Raw genomic sequence first — 15,419 nt, forward strand, 5'->3', positions numbered from 1 at the left:
CACTTCTTTAAGAGATGTTTTAGAGTTCAATTCATTAATTCATCAATAAAGTCTAAAAGCCACTAAGGGAAGTGGTATTAGATTGGTTGGAATTCACAGTTAATATTTTCTATGACCAATAATAATTGGCAAGTATTTTTAATTTTATAAATGAGTCTTAATTTAGATAAAAAGCTAGTTTGTACAATTAATTTTACAATTTTACCAGCTCTTTGCAGGGCAGGGGGGGAACCTGCTTTCTATTCATTTCTAGCTATAGGAAAGAACTATTAGAACATTTCCACATTATACCCCTCTTACATGAGTCATTGATTATTGCTAGAGATTAATGTTGATTGACCAGTATTTTTTTGTTGGTGGCTTATTCTTTCAGTTAACATGTGCTTCTCAATGGCTATTGAATGGCTACTAGTTGCATATTATTTTCTTTTCAAAAGTTTCAAAGCGTATTCTGTTTTTTTTCACATCTTAAGGAACCCAGAGTGTAAACCAGGCACAGTTTATTTGTGTTACATATGACCAACTCATCTTTAGAAAAATAACCAGTGATTTTATTTAGGTGAGCTAAACAGCCTAGTCATGTTGCTGCTGGGTTGTGAGCCTCCTCCCTCTTCTTAACAGATTTGAAACTTTAATACCAACCAATTCAAGACATAAATGGTAATTGAGGAAGAAGTGCACCTTATAGGAATTATGGGATTACCTGGTGGCACTGTGTTTTCCATCTGGCCCTCTCAGTTTTTCCCAACATCTTCAATGGTGTGGGAGACATGCTTGTGCTATGAAGCCCTGGAGAATGAAGTTAATTCTCTGACTCCATTCCTCCAAATCCTCTTTTCAATGTTAAAGTACATGGGAAAGTGGTGACCACTGTTTGGGATCCCATAACAGTGTGAACAGGATAACCCCTCAGTTTATTCTGTACTAATTCTGGGCGGAGTCGGGGATGAAACAAAATAATTGTCTGTAGGAGTTTAATATACAATATCTTTTTTTTTCCAGAGATATAAAGACATTAAACATTTTTCTGACTAAGGCAAACCTAATAAAACTTGGAGATTATGGCCTAGCCAAGAAACTTAATTCTGAGTATTCCATGGCTGAGACGGTAAGTATGTTGCCCTTGTCTTAATTTTTTTTTCTTTTCCTTTCTAGTACTCTGAGATATAAATAAATGTACACCACTCCAAATCTCACACACTTTTCTCAGTATTCTTGCTTATAAAGCAAGTCTTCGGGAGTCTTTTTTCCTGTGCTTACCAACAGGCATTCGAATGCTCAGGTATTCTTTCAAGAGTCAGGTGCCTGGGTGGCTCAGTTGGTGGAGTGACTGCCTTCAGCTCAGGTCATGATCCCAGAGTCCAAGTCCCACATCAGGCTCCCTGACCATGGGAAGTCTGCTCCCTCTGACCTTCTCCCCTCTCATGCTCTCTCTCAAATAAATAAATAAAATCTTTAAAAAAAAAAAGTCATTGCCCACATCACAGCTCTGACCTCATAGCCCTTCCATTGCTTTCTAAAAACAGGAAAACGGGGCACCTGGGTGGCTCAGTTGGTCTGGTGTCTGCCTTTGGATCGGGTCCTGGTCTGGGATCGAGTCCCCCACTGGGCTCCCCGCTTGGTGGGGAGTCTGCTTCCCCCTCTCCCTCTGCCCCTCCTCCCTGCTCGTTCTCTCTCTCTCTCTCTCTCTCACCCTTGGTCTCTCTCAAAAAAATAAAAATCTTTAATTAGAAAAAAATAAAAACAGGGAAATGCTCTACCATTGTTTTGTGGTTTAGGATCTTTCATAGATTTCAGTTTAGCTCTTATTTAGCATTTATTTGAGCTTATGATGTTGGACATATCTTTTTGTGTTTCCTCTGAATTTTTCTGGTTCAGGAGCCCCGTGTTACAAATAAAGGCTGATGCACAGAGAACAATCTGATGTTAATACCATACACCATCTTAACTGCAGAGCTCCCTTCTCACTTGATCCTAAGAAAGACCATTGGTAAAGAGTAGACATAAGTTCCTCTTTAAGGACAGTGATTTCATCCTTCTAGGAATTATAAAACCCAATTATTACTCTTCTGGTTTCATAGTACTCTGTCCTTGAAAGAATTTGATAAGAAAAAGATTTCTCCCATAGTGGCATCATCTCATAAAAAACTTTTTTAGAATATGCTGATGAATATTTTATAGTTGTTACCACTATTTGTGGGAAATTTACTTTAGTTGTTAAAATATTAATAGAGTTACCTCAGAAATGAAGTTATTCTTTGATTGTTTTCTTTGTCGTTCAGCTTGTGGGAACTCCGTATTACATGTCTCCAGAGCTCTGCCAAGGAGTAAAATACAATTTCAAGTCTGATATCTGGGCAGTAGGCTGTGTCATTTTTGAACTGCTTACATTAAAGAGAACATTTGATGCTACAGTAAGTTGTATTATCCCCATCTGGTCCTTGCAAATGGTATAACTTGGTTGAGAAAATCAAATTCCTTTATCCCTGAGTTTCTGATTTCTTCATCAGAAATCATCTATAGGTAAACAAACAGACAAAAGTATTCAGGCACTGGCTTGGTGTAGTGTGTTATTAAAATGCTGTATACCAGATTTATCTTTAACTTCAGTTCCCCACTGAAATAATGTTACTCAGGTGCTGTGAGCATTGTACTTGAATTTGTTGGCTATAATTTTGGGAAATTGCCTCTAGGATCCACTGCGTGATGCTATAGTTTGGATAAGCCATTTCATTTCTTATGCTTCAGCTACATCATTTTTTTTTTAAGCTAAAGCAAATTATGTAATGTTCATTAAGTGTTTTGACCTTTTTTCTAAAAAAATTACACACACTGACTCTTACATTAGAGGTTGTTACTGTTCAATGGACAACAAATTCCTTTTAGTCTTTTTTCTCTTCTTTCTAAGTAAAGCCCAGTGTAAAGCAGTGCTTCTCCAACTTTCATACACATAGGAAATCACCTGGGCACCTTGTTAAAATGCAGACTCTTTTTTTCAGTAGGTCTGGAGAGCCTCCCAATATTCTGCATTTCTAACAGGCTCCCACATGATACTGATGCTGCTAGTCCATGGACCAATTTGAGTAGCAAAAATGGATTCACATCTAATGTTCTCTACAATCCATGTGTGAGAACTTTAGAATAGTTTTCAGAATTTCTTTGATCCTCTATTTCATTATCTGTAACAAGGAAAAAATATGCATCTTTCTCAGAGAGATGCTGTGATAATGTATATGAAAAATGTAAATGTAAGAGAATGCAAATTCATTGGCCTTTCATGAGATTTGTTTATTTTCCTAAATCCTTAAGTTTATTCTGGAGGATCATCTGATTCTTCTAAATACTTTAGTGGAAGGAAAATGAGTTTTAGAGTCAACACAGACCTTGGGTGGAGTTATGACTCCCATTTTTTACTGTCTGCTTAGTCTTGGGCAAATTACTTTACATCTCTGAATTGGTAATCATAATAACCTCCTTACAGGGGGTTTGTAAGAGTGCCTACCTAGCACACTATGGTCTCTCAATAAAGTTGTTAATGGTGTTATTATTATAATATTATTATCATTGTCACCTTATTATTCACTGCCTTATCTGTTGCAGCAGAGTATCCCCTGCATAACCATTATGAGAATATATAAATTAGGAGGCAGATTACTTGGCAAAGAATGTACTTAAAGCCAGGAAGCATAGCTAATCTTGTTTTCCTTTTTCTTGGGATTCATTTGAAGGGTTGGATTCTAATATACTCCAGGTATTATACTGTTGGCCACATAATCATATTTCTATGTTGGCCATTTGGCTTTATTCCTTCTGATTGCAACAGTGTATCCCTAGCCATTTCTTGGTGATGCATAATAATAGTTATGAAAGAAATCAAACCCAATGCAGAACCATTGCCATTTCTTTAAAAAAAAAATTTAAAAAGGAAAAAGAAAAAGTCACAGACATTTCTGAGGCCCTACTAGTAGATTATAATCTTTATATAACCAAGAAGAATCATTTTGTCATAGAATCCACTCAACTTGTGTGTGAAGATTGTACAAGGAATCCGGGCCATGGAAGTTGATTCTAGCCAGTACTCTTTGGAACTGATTCAGATGGTGCATGCGTGCCTTGACCAGGTAAGTGTTACTTACATGTTGATTTCTTTTTTTTTTTTTTTTTTAAGATTTTATTTATTTATTTGACAGAGAGCGAGATCACAAGTAGCCAGAGAGGCAGGCAGAGAGTGAGAGAGGAGGAAGCAGGCTCCCTGCCGAGCAGAGAGCCCGATGTGGGGCTCGATCCCTGAACCCTGGGATCATGACCTGAGCCGAAGGCAGAGGCTTTAACCCACTGAGCCACCCAGGCGCCCCTTACATGTTGATTTCTGTTTAGGGTTTTCCCTTCACACCATAGTGTTTGGAGTATGATATGCATAGGTGAACCTGCACAAAGACACATTCACTTCTCCAGGGTAAGATATATATATGTGGCTATACCCAGAGGAATAGGCATTGGTAATTCATGATAGTTATTTGTTTCAGGCAACAAATCCTGAAGCTTTATTCTGCTTTATTCTTACCTTATTGATTTGTGAGATGATTTTGCCATCTAAGTAGTGCTCTGTTTTTTTAATGATCAGGATTAACTTTCATAGATTAATTTTACAAAATTGTAGTCAGAGATAATTTAGAGTTCCTACGGTGCAGAATATGTGTAGTTGTATAGATAGTAGTGTAGCTCCAGGTTGGCATTATTCAAAATATGGTTCATGAACATAGAGTGTTAGAACTGCTAGGGAATGGAGGAGTTTCACAAATAAAAAATGAAGATTTCGGAGTCCCACCCCAGACCAACTGGACCAGAATTTCTGTTAGTAAAGCCCAGAAATCTTTATAACAAGCACTCTGGGAGATTCTTATATGCTATATATATTGCAGTTTGAGAGGCAGTGCCGTAACTGAACAAGTAAGGAAGGTGCATTCTCATTCATGTGCAGGTGTTGATGATAATAAGATGATCTGCATTAAAACATGGAATGTGACATGAGAAATTGTTTTTGAAACGAGGATAATATACAGTGATCTTTGAGTAATTAGCATGCAGCCTTCTAAGAGGAAGTAAAATGCCTCTTTCAACCCCATTTTGCCGTTTTCCTTTAAATTAAAACTGACTCAGTTTGTACTTTTTAGGATCCTGAGCAGAGACCCACAGCAGATGAACTTCTGGATCGCCCTCTTCTCAGGAAACGCAGGAGGTAAAGTACAGAGACGTCCACTCTGTTGTCTTTCTGTGGATGGTTGACTGTTAAAGGCCTGATCAGAGGACCACAAGAGAGGGCAGCATTTCCTGACTTGGCCTCTCTGGTGCCTTTTTCTACCAACATCTTTGCTTTTGCTGCTTGAGAGGAGCTCCTGACTTTCACCTCCTTAGCCTGTGCTGTTTTGTTCTGAATTTACACTGATGAGACCCTAGCGCCCTGTGCTGTCCTCATCTGTGAGTTTTAATCTAGAGAGAGTTGGGGCATTGGAGTATAGTACTTAAGGGGGGAGGGCTCCGCACTCCAACATCGTTAGGTTTGTATGAGTTGTGTTATTTTCTTTGACAACTTATTTAACATCTTTGTTCTTTAGTTTTCTCCTCTATAAAGTCAGATAGGGTAAGGATTAAAGGAGAGAATGCATATAAAGTGCTCAGCCCAGGGCCTAGAACAAGATGCTCAGCAATTGTCAGATAGTAGTATGGATTTAAAGTGGGCCTTTGTTTTTCAGTGCATTCATTTAGATGGTATATTGCAGTGGAGGAATCTTCTTCAGAATAAGCTTGCATGATTGTTGACATGTTACTTCCTGAGATTTTTTTTCTGCGTTAGAGGTCTCTAGAGATAGGAAGGAGGTCCTCTATCCCTCACGTCCTGTAGGAGGCTTCAAATCCAAACTTAAAGGAAGTTGTATTCTTTGTTACTCCCTTTTTTTTTTTTTTTAAAGTAATCTCTACACTCACTGTGGGGCTCGAACTCATGACCCTGAGATCAAGAGTCATACTCTCCTCTGACTGAGCCAGCCAGGCACCCCTTTATTATTCTCATCCTACTATTTTTGTCTTACTGTCCTTTTTCCTCCCCTGCCAGTCCCTTGTTTCTGTATCTTCCCAATATTCAAACCTTTGCTTTGTTCTTTTTTCAAGTCTTGCCCTTAGATACATTAAGTATGTACTTAATTCCATAATCTTTGTCATTTGGTCAATACCTTTATTTTGTTGTGTTATTTAATTAATCTTTTCTGGTTCTTCTCCAGTTAAGGTGTTGTGAGTGTTTTAGTGCCTGAAAGTAATACTCCAGAAATAGCACTGTTACCTTCCACTTGTGTCCAATGCATGTTCAGTAGTACCACCCTTTGGTGCTGGTTAAGCATATGTAGCTTTGTTATCTGACTTTTTTCCCAACAGTATAATCACTGTTTTAATTTCTTTTCAAATATTTCCATTGATAGTTTTTTTTAAAAGATTTTACTTATTGACAGAGAGCACAAGCAAGCAGAGGGAGAGGGAGAAGCAGACTCCCTGCTGAGCGGGGAGCCTGATGTGGGGCTCAATCTCAGGAGTCTGAGACCATGACCTGAGCCAAAGGCAGCCACTTAACCAACTGAGCCATGCAGGCGCCCTGCATCGATAATTTTTAATTGCAGTTTTTATTGAGATAATTATAGATTTATACACAGTACTTCATTAGAACTTTGTACTTTGATGGAAAAACGTAAGACAGAAAGGTTTCCGGATAAAGCATAGCAAATGGTGGAAAATATTCAGGAAATACTGACTACTTGACTAGATTAGTGGTTCTAGACCTGGGGTTCTCAATAGCAACACCTCAAGAGCTTTCAGAAACTACTGGTACCTAAGCATCAGCCCCAGGAATTCAGCTATAAGTGTTTTAGACAGAACAAGAATCCTGGGCTAGAATATAGGGAGTAAATAGAAGGGAAGAAGGCTGGAAAGGTAGTAAGGTTCTTGAATGCTAGGCTAAGGGATCTGTGCTTAATTCAAGCTATCATACAGTAGTGGATGTTTATGAGAGGGTAGTTTGTGTGATAAGGGGCATGCCTAAGGAAGACTCATTTAGCAAACTAATCTCAGTGTTAACTCAGTATGGGACTAATAGAGTGGATTGGCAGTGTGGAGAGTCAGACCTATTGGGAGGTCCTACTGCAGTCTAGGTGGGAAGCAGAGTTGCCCAGAGCTAATGCGGCAAGCCTGGAGAGGAGAGGGGAATATAAAGGGTGCTGTATTGGTAGAATCTGTAGGACTCAAATATTGAAGAAAGGGAGACAGGTGAGTCAAAAGTTTTAAGCCTAGTCCACTGGGAGAATGGGGAGTGCCAGTTGCAGAAGTAGGAGAGTCAGAAAGAAAGGCTGTATGGGAGAAAGAGAATGAGCTGAGGTTTAGAGACGCTGGGTATGGAAGGTCAGTAGGCAGCCTGGATGGAGAGGTCAACAGGTCAACAGGTATTTAAAATGTGCAGTAGAAGTACTCTAGTTTCTCTGTTCCAGCTTGAATGCTTCTGGGAGAAAGAAAACAAATGGCCCCAAACTGCTTGCTCTGTCGTATCTAATGATTTGTCCAAAGCCAGGCCCGTGTAACTGTTTGAATCGTATTGAGGTACTTTTCCAAAAGTATTGTCGTGTTACAGGAGGCATATGGCTTATAGATGATTAAATCTGTGAAATGTATTAAAGAGACACTGGAACAATATAGGAACCTATTCTTTCACTCATGTATCTTTGCTTTTCTTTTGGTAGAGAGATGGAGGAAAAAGTCACACTGCTTAATGCACCTACAAAAAGACCAAGGTAATGCCTAAGACACTCGTAAAAAGTGGTATCTCTTAAAATATCATCAGGGGGTCTTTCTTTCTTTGCTCCATGCATTGTTTGATCCCAGTAAGTAGCCGCTGGCATCCTTTGAGAAGCCAACCTCTGCGTAAGTGTCAGATAGTCATTTCTCAGAAAACAAAAGGCTATAATTTCATCCTCATACTGAAGTGGACATCATTACCATGATGAATGTTGAAAAACTGAAAAGTGTAGGTGTTACGGACCAGACTGGAATCCGATCTGGCTGTGCTGTGATGAAGCCCTAAGGCAGGAATTGCAAGGCCTGCGATGATAGAGGGTTGAAATAAGTTGTCGAGAAGGAACATACTGTCTCACGCCATAATTGGCAGTTCTTCTCTGGGAACAGACTGGAAGCATTTTTCTTTGATATAGTTTTTTATGTTAAATGTGCCTTTGTTCTGGGGGTTGTTGACAGGTCAAGCACTGTGACTGAAGCACCCATTGCTGTGGTAACGTCACGAACCAGTGAAGTCTATGTTTGGGGTGGTGGAAAATCCACTCCCCAGAAACTGGATGTCATCAAGAGTGGCTGTAGTGCCCGGCAGGTGTGTGCAGGGAATACCCACTTTGCTGTGGTCACAGTGGAGAAGGAACTATACACCTGGGTGGTAAGTGAATGCTAAGTACGTCAGAAGACTGATGTAAGCCTGATTGTTCACTGGGCTGAGGCTGTCTAGGTATTTTGTTCGTTGAACGTGTGCTGAAGGAATGGCAGCGTTGGGGTGCTGGAATGTAAGCTCTTATGAGAGCAGGAATCTTTGTTTAGTTCATGGAGGTATCTTTCCCCAGTGCCTGGTTCATATTAGATCATTTGTAAATATTTCTTGATGAATGAATGAATGGGAGAAAGGAAAAAAAGAATGAAAAGAGCCCTAGGTTTGGACTCGGGAGACTGGACTCTCATTTACAGCTGGGTGATTTCAGAAAGTCACTTAATCACTCTGTTCTGTTACCGTGAGTTTCGGAGCAACCAGTATCTATGAAATAGTTCTAAACAAATGAAGCAGTGGACCCTATCAGGAAAATTCCAAGACCTGTATCAGTGATTGAAGATATCTTCAGTAGAATTTCCCTTTGTTCCCCTCTAGATTTCATCCTCTCTCTCACCTTCTGGAACAAATTACCTGTATTTGTTACCTGTTTTCTTATTTCCCACTCACCCCTCATTCACCTACAATGCAGCTTCCATCCCTGCCACTTGATTAAAACTGTTTTTAATAAAATGACCTATAAATTGTGAACATAAAACAGATACTTTGAGGACGCCTGGGTGGCTCAGTCGGTTAAGTGTCAGCCTTCAGCACGAGTCATGATCGCTGGGTCATGGGATCAAACCCCATGTTGAGCTCCCTGTGGAGAATCTGCTTCTCTCTCTTCCCCTGCCTGCCACCCCTCTCTTGTGCCCTCTCTCTTTCTCTTTCTCTCTCTCTCAAATAAATAAATAAAATCCTTTAAAAAACACAGATACTTTGTTGTCCTTACTTTCTTGACCTCCTGGCAGCATTTGACATAGTTGATCTCTTCCTCCTTTGACCTTTGTCTTCCCTTGACTTTCATGACAGCATCCTCTCTTGGCTTTTCTCTTGTCTTTTTGTGCCTTCTCACTTGTTTCAGGGTGCTTTTCCTTTACCCAGCCTTGTCTTAGGCCCTCAGTTCTTCTCACTATTCCTCTTCTTCCTGGATCCCCTCGCTGGGACCATCACATTCTAGCCCTGCCTTCCTGAGGGAGCTCATTTTTTTCCAGCATCATAGATAACTTCTCCACAAGGACAGGCTTTGTCTCGAGTGTGTACAGTAGATGTTCAATTAGTGATAGGTTGAAAGAATGAATATTTGACCTCTGTTATAGAATATTAACTGTTACTTCCTTAAAACCCTGTCCCTTAAAGAACTAGCCCCTGAGGGGCTGCCACAGATGAATTGAAGTTATTGTCCCTTAAAAAACATTTACATAAGAACTTACAGTTGTGTTCTTGAATGAAAAGAATTACTTTTCTCCATAAAACTGTTGAAACATCATTTTGAACTATTCTCAGTACTATGTAGCAACCTCTTTGATGCAGCCAGATTTTTTTAATTGTTCCATATTTCAGGGAAACTATGACCAAAGTTTGTAAAACTTCTAGTAAGGATTTCCAAGAGGCTATATTCCAGTAGAAAACAATCAAATTAAACTATATAAAGAATTTTTTTCACTAACACTCATAATTAAATATAAAAGTTCACCTTAGACTTGAAGGAGAAGGACAGAATTGGGAATATAGTCTTTTAAGTCTTGATGGATATCAATCTGGATACTTTTTAAATCTTTACCTGTTGGCAGGGGTTTTCTACTAACCATCATTTAAAGGTTGACTTTTCTTTGATTATTTTTTTTTAATTTCTAAATTTCCAGCTGTTTTTTTCCTTTGGTGTTGTGATAAGAAGTTATATTAAAGATTAGCTTTTGGCATGAAAAGTTAAAACTTCACAAGACCTCTTTATTTCACAGAATATGCAAGGGGGTACTAAACTCCATGGTCAGCTGGGCCATGGAGACAAAGCCTCCTACCGACAGCCAAAGCATGTGGAAAAGTTGCAAGGCAAAGCTATCCGTCAGGTGTCTTGTGGTGATGATTTCACTGTCTGTGTGACAGGTAAGCCATCAACAGTAAGCATCCCGGCGCATTTAATGTGGGGTATTGTACTTAATGCTGTGCAGGTTTAACTGGGATTTTATAGCAAAAGACACTGTTCAGAGAACCAAAGACAGTGAACAGATACACACATTAATAACAACATCCTCAGTTTGCTATAGTATTAGGATGGTTGATAAGCAAGGAAAGGCACGTGGAAAACAGAAGAGGTGGGTTCAGGAAAAATACGTTGTATGTTCCAGTTGGGGAGAAAACTAATGTTACCACCTAGTTAGGTATGGATAATATCAAATGAGGAATCAAGAGTTTAAGTTTAGTTAGCTTTTTTTTTAATCCATTTACATTTTTTTCCCTCAAATTTTTATTTAAATTCGAGTTAGTTACTATACAGTACAGTGTTGGTCTTAGGAGTAGAGTTAAGTGGTGCATCACTTCCGTATAATACCCAGTGCTAAAGTTTAGTTTTCATCTTGCCATTACTCACTTTTACTTTTCTCTAGAAAATAGAGATGACCCCAATAGAATTTCAGCATGGTACTACCACTTTTTAAAAAATTGTTGTAATAGTACCCATGACCCCCTAAATAAAAGCAACTCTAGACTTACACAGTCTGTCCTTCGGATTTCTCTGACGTAGTCATTTCGTATGAAATCCCTCGCTGGGACCATCACATTCTAGCCCTGCCCAGCTTTCTGATTGGACAGAGTCATTCTTTTGATGGTTATGGCCTTCCTTCCTTTTGCAGATGAAGGTCAGCTCTACGCCTTTGGATCTGATTATTATGGCTGCATGGGAGTAGACAAGGTTGCTGGGCCCGAAGTGCTAGAACCCATGCAGCTGAACTTCTTCCTGAACAATCCAGTGGAGCAGGTCTCCTGTGGAGATAATCATGTGGTGGTTTTGACACGAAACAAAGAAGTCTATTCTTGGGGCTGTGGTGAATATGGTAGGTGTAGCCTTGTCTCTGTCCACTTATTCCCAGGGGCCAACTTGATTTCAGGCTTGTATGTATCTAAACACATCATGTAGCCTGTACTTGCTTCAGTAAAAGAATGTTACACAATATTTTCATTGGGATGAAGGACTTCATTTTAATGGTTTTCTTTCTTATGTGTGTCTCAGGACGACTGGGTTTGGATTCAGAAGAGGATTATTATACACCACAAAAGGTAAACTCAGAAGCAGCTTCTTCCTAAAGCTTATCTAGGTCACACAGATTCCACTGATAACGTAGACTGCTCTTTCCCTGACTCCTTATGTCAAGGTATTTATTTCTGGAATATTTTCTATCTGGGAGACTGACAATCTAGCACTATGTGGCCTTGTCATTTGACTACATCATAAACAGTTGAGAAAGAGTATACAGTCATTGTGGACACTCTGGAGTCACATTTTATTCAGGAATGAGAGCTGAAATCAGCATGTACCATGAAAAAGTCACATCAAACTAAATACACCCCAGAAAATTCCTTGGGAAGTTACTGGAAAGCAGTATATTATCTCTTTACCCAAAACAGCCATTTTCGCCTCCAGTTTCCACAGTTGAACACCAGATGAAATACATGTTTGTAGTTAGGGGTCATGTTGTATGAAACATAATACCAAATTACTCTCAGCACTGCAGGAGCTGGCCCTGCCAGAGTTGGCACAGGCGCTGAAAGCTGCAGGAGGAGCATGGTCAGCTGGCTGGCCTGCCCACTGGAAGGTTGCCTGTAATTGACTGTACTATTCACTGTTAACTATGTTTATTTACATTTAAAAAATCAACTTATAGTATTTGTGGGACGATGAATGCTCCTCTTCTGAAAAGGCTGTAATAGAAACACTGAGGTTTGAGTTTCACAGACAAACCTCCTGTCCCTTTACCATTCCCAGCCCTGTTTAGTTAGCTTAGAGGGATGTGAGCAGTTGGAAGGAAGTCCTGGCTGCTATCTCAGTACTCTGTCACCACACTTAAAATGTGACCAGACTAAGACCCTTGAGGGCTACTGAGTTTCTTTTGTAGCTGTCGTGGGGCCTACCTTCTCAGAGGACAGAATCAGCAATGGGTTGAAGCTTCTCCTTTCCCAGTGTTTTTTGAGATGTCTTTCTAAGTAAGACCTACTACTAAAACAAACATTGACAGGGCTGTCTGTTTAGCCAACCTGGAATTGCCTTTTATTATCAAACCTGAGTTCCTTGTTGAAAACTATAGTCTTTAAGCCACTGGGAAAAATCTGAAGAGGATATAGCAGTCTTTCCTGTGGGCAGTTCTGCTACATGCAAGACATTACTTTTGAAAGAATTTTTTTTCCCTAATGCAAGTTACATCTGGAGATTTTTTTTTTTTTTTCCTGATTTTTTTTTCATGCAGGTGGATGTTCCCAAGGCCTTGATTATTGTTGCAGTTCAGTGTGGCTGTGATGGGACATTTCTGCTGACCCAGTCAGGCAAAGTGCTGGCCTGTGGACTCAATGAGTTCAACAAGCTGGGTCTGAATCAGTGCATGTCTGGAATCATCAACCATGAAGTGAGTACCCTCTTTGGTGCCCTAACCACGCTGTCAGAACTTCTCTTAGGTTGGAATTTCTTTGGGAATGCTGTTGGTTAGTGACTGTGGAATTTTACCTAGAATAAAGTATTTCACAGACATTATTACATTCAGCAAAAGAAGCCAGCCACGCAAGAGTACACACTATGTGATTCCAGTTACATGGAATGGCAGAAGTCTAAGTAGTGGTTACTTCTGGGCAAAGGGGTATGGTTATTAACAGAATGGATCCTAGGGTCATGGAAGTGGTTTCTAATTTGATCTGGGTGGTTTTACATTTATAGGCATACAGAAAAATTTTTCAAGCTGTACAAGATTTTATAGTGTATTATGCCTCAATAAATAAATTAGTTACAAAGAATCAAGTGATGGGTCAGGTTCTACCCTATTACTGAATTAGGTACAAGAAAATTAACATGAAACATTTTCATGTACCATCTCCCTGGAGAGTTTTTTAAGTTTTATTGCTCCCAAATCACTGATCCTGTGCGGGCTTAGTACATGTAATTACCATTCACTTCCTTGAAGGATGTCATGAAATTCACTGCTGATATTAAGTCTTCATTTTCTCTTTGTGTTAATATGATGAGTTTTTGTCATGTTCTAAAGAAACAAATTAAGAGACAAAGGTTTCCAAGGGCACCTGGCTGGCTCAATTGGTGCAGCATGTAACTCTCAATCTGAGGGTCATGAGTTCAAGCCCCACATTCGGCATTTTTCCTACTTAAAATAAAAAAAGAGAGACAAAAATTTCCTGACTCGGTGAATAAGAATTTTCAAGTGGGGTGCCTGGGTTGCTCAGTTGTTAAGTGTATGACTGTTGGTTTTGGCTTAGGTCATGATTTCAGGGTCCTGAGATTGAGCCCTGAGTTGGGCTTTGTGCTCTGCATGGAGTCTGCTTATCCCTCTCCCCCTGCTCCTTCTCCCACTCTGTCTGTCTATCTTCTGTTTCTCTCTTTCTCTCATAAATCTTTAAAAGAAAAAAAAGAATTTTTAAGCAATCTCTGAAGTAATGATTCTCAACTGGGACAGTACAAATTTGGGGCAAGTCTGGGAAGTGTGTCTACATCGTTTGAAAAGGCATATTTAGAAATATCATTGCTTGATTTGGGTTTTTATTGTAACATTGGATTTGTTGTGAAATTTTAAACTTACATGAGGGGAATATTTTTTTTTCTTTTTCTTTTTCTTTTTTTTTATTTTTTATTTTTTTATTTTTTATAAACATGTATTTTTATTGCCAGGGGTACAGGTCTGTGAATCAGCACTCACCAAAGCACATACCCTCCCCAATGTCCATAAACCCACCCCCACTTCTCCCAACCCCCCTCCCCCCAGCAACACTCAGTTTGTTTTGTAAGATTAAGAGTCACTTGTGGTTTGTCTCCCTCCCAATCCCATCTTGTTTCATTGATTCTTCTCCTACCCACTTAAGCCCCCATGTTGCATCACCACTTCCTCATATCAGGGAGATCATATGATAGTTGTCTTTCTCTGCTTGACTTATTTCGCTAAGCATGATACGCTCTAGTTCCATCCATGTTGTCGCAAATGGCAAGATTTCATTTCTTTTGATGGCTGCATAGTATTCCATTGTGTTGATGCTAATCTAAAGGGAACATGGGGGTGCCTGGGTAGCTCAGTTGGTTAAGCGACTGTCTTTGGCTTGGGTCGTAATCCCAGAGTCCTGGGATCGAGTCCCACATCGGGCTCTCTGCTCACTGGGGAGCCTGCTTCTCCCTCTCCCTCTGCCTGCCGCTCTGCCTACTTGTGCTCTCTCTCCCTGTCAAATAAATAAATGAATTAAGTAAAGGGAACATGGGTTTTAACATATTGAGAACACTGCCTTGTAGATGAAATTAAATCACAGTAAACTTGTTGCATTATGGGGGTGCCTGGGTGGCTCAGTGGGTTTAGCCACTGCCTTAGGCTCAGGTCCTGATCCCAGAGTCCTGGGATCGATCCCCGCATCGGGTTCTCTGCTCAACCGGGAGCCTGCTTCCTCCTCTCTCTCTGCCTCTCTCTCTGCCTGCCTCTCTGCCTGCTTATGATCTCCGCCTGTCAAATAAATAAATAAATAAAATATTTAAAAAAAAAAAAAAAACAAAAAAACAACTTGTTGCATTATGGGCTGGACAGAGTCCTCAAGATTTTAATTCTTTGGGACGCCTGGGTGGCTCAGTTGGTTGAGCAGCTGCCTTCGGCTCAGGTCATGATCCCAGCATGCAAGTCCCACATAGGGCTCCTTGCTCAGCAGGGAGCCTGTTTCTCCCTCTGCCTCTGCCTGCCACTCTGTCTGCCTGTGCTCGCTCTCTTCCCTCTCTCTCTCTGATAAATAAATAAAATCTTTAAAAAAAAAAAAAAAAAAGATTTTAATT

General features: G+C 39.9%; 1 protein-coding gene across 2 annotated transcripts in view; it reads left to right on the top strand.

Annotated features, from left to right (window-relative positions):
- Positions 1-15,419, top strand: part of NEK9 (NIMA related kinase 9) — a 37,053-nt gene that overhangs the window by 5,545 nt on the left and 16,089 nt on the right. For both annotated transcript variants that reach the window (XM_059182785.1, XM_059182786.1), the window contains exons 5-14: positions 1,003-1,108; positions 2,283-2,414; positions 4,011-4,121; positions 5,175-5,239; positions 7,779-7,829; positions 8,290-8,482; positions 10,366-10,510; positions 11,257-11,457; positions 11,634-11,680; positions 12,865-13,020. In XM_059182785.1, the coding sequence (XP_059038768.1) occupies positions 1,003-1,108; positions 2,283-2,414; positions 4,011-4,121; positions 5,175-5,239; positions 7,779-7,829; positions 8,290-8,482; positions 10,366-10,510; positions 11,257-11,457; positions 11,634-11,680; positions 12,865-13,020 (1,207 nt within the window). The remainder of the gene's footprint in view (positions 1-1,002; positions 1,109-2,282; positions 2,415-4,010; positions 4,122-5,174; positions 5,240-7,778; positions 7,830-8,289; positions 8,483-10,365; positions 10,511-11,256; positions 11,458-11,633; positions 11,681-12,864; positions 13,021-15,419) is intronic.

The sequence above is a fragment of the Mustela lutreola genome, chromosome 7 (assembly GCF_030435805.1).
Source record: "Mustela lutreola isolate mMusLut2 chromosome 7, mMusLut2.pri, whole genome shotgun sequence".
NCBI lineage: Eukaryota > Metazoa > Chordata > Mammalia > Carnivora > Mustelidae > Mustela > Mustela lutreola.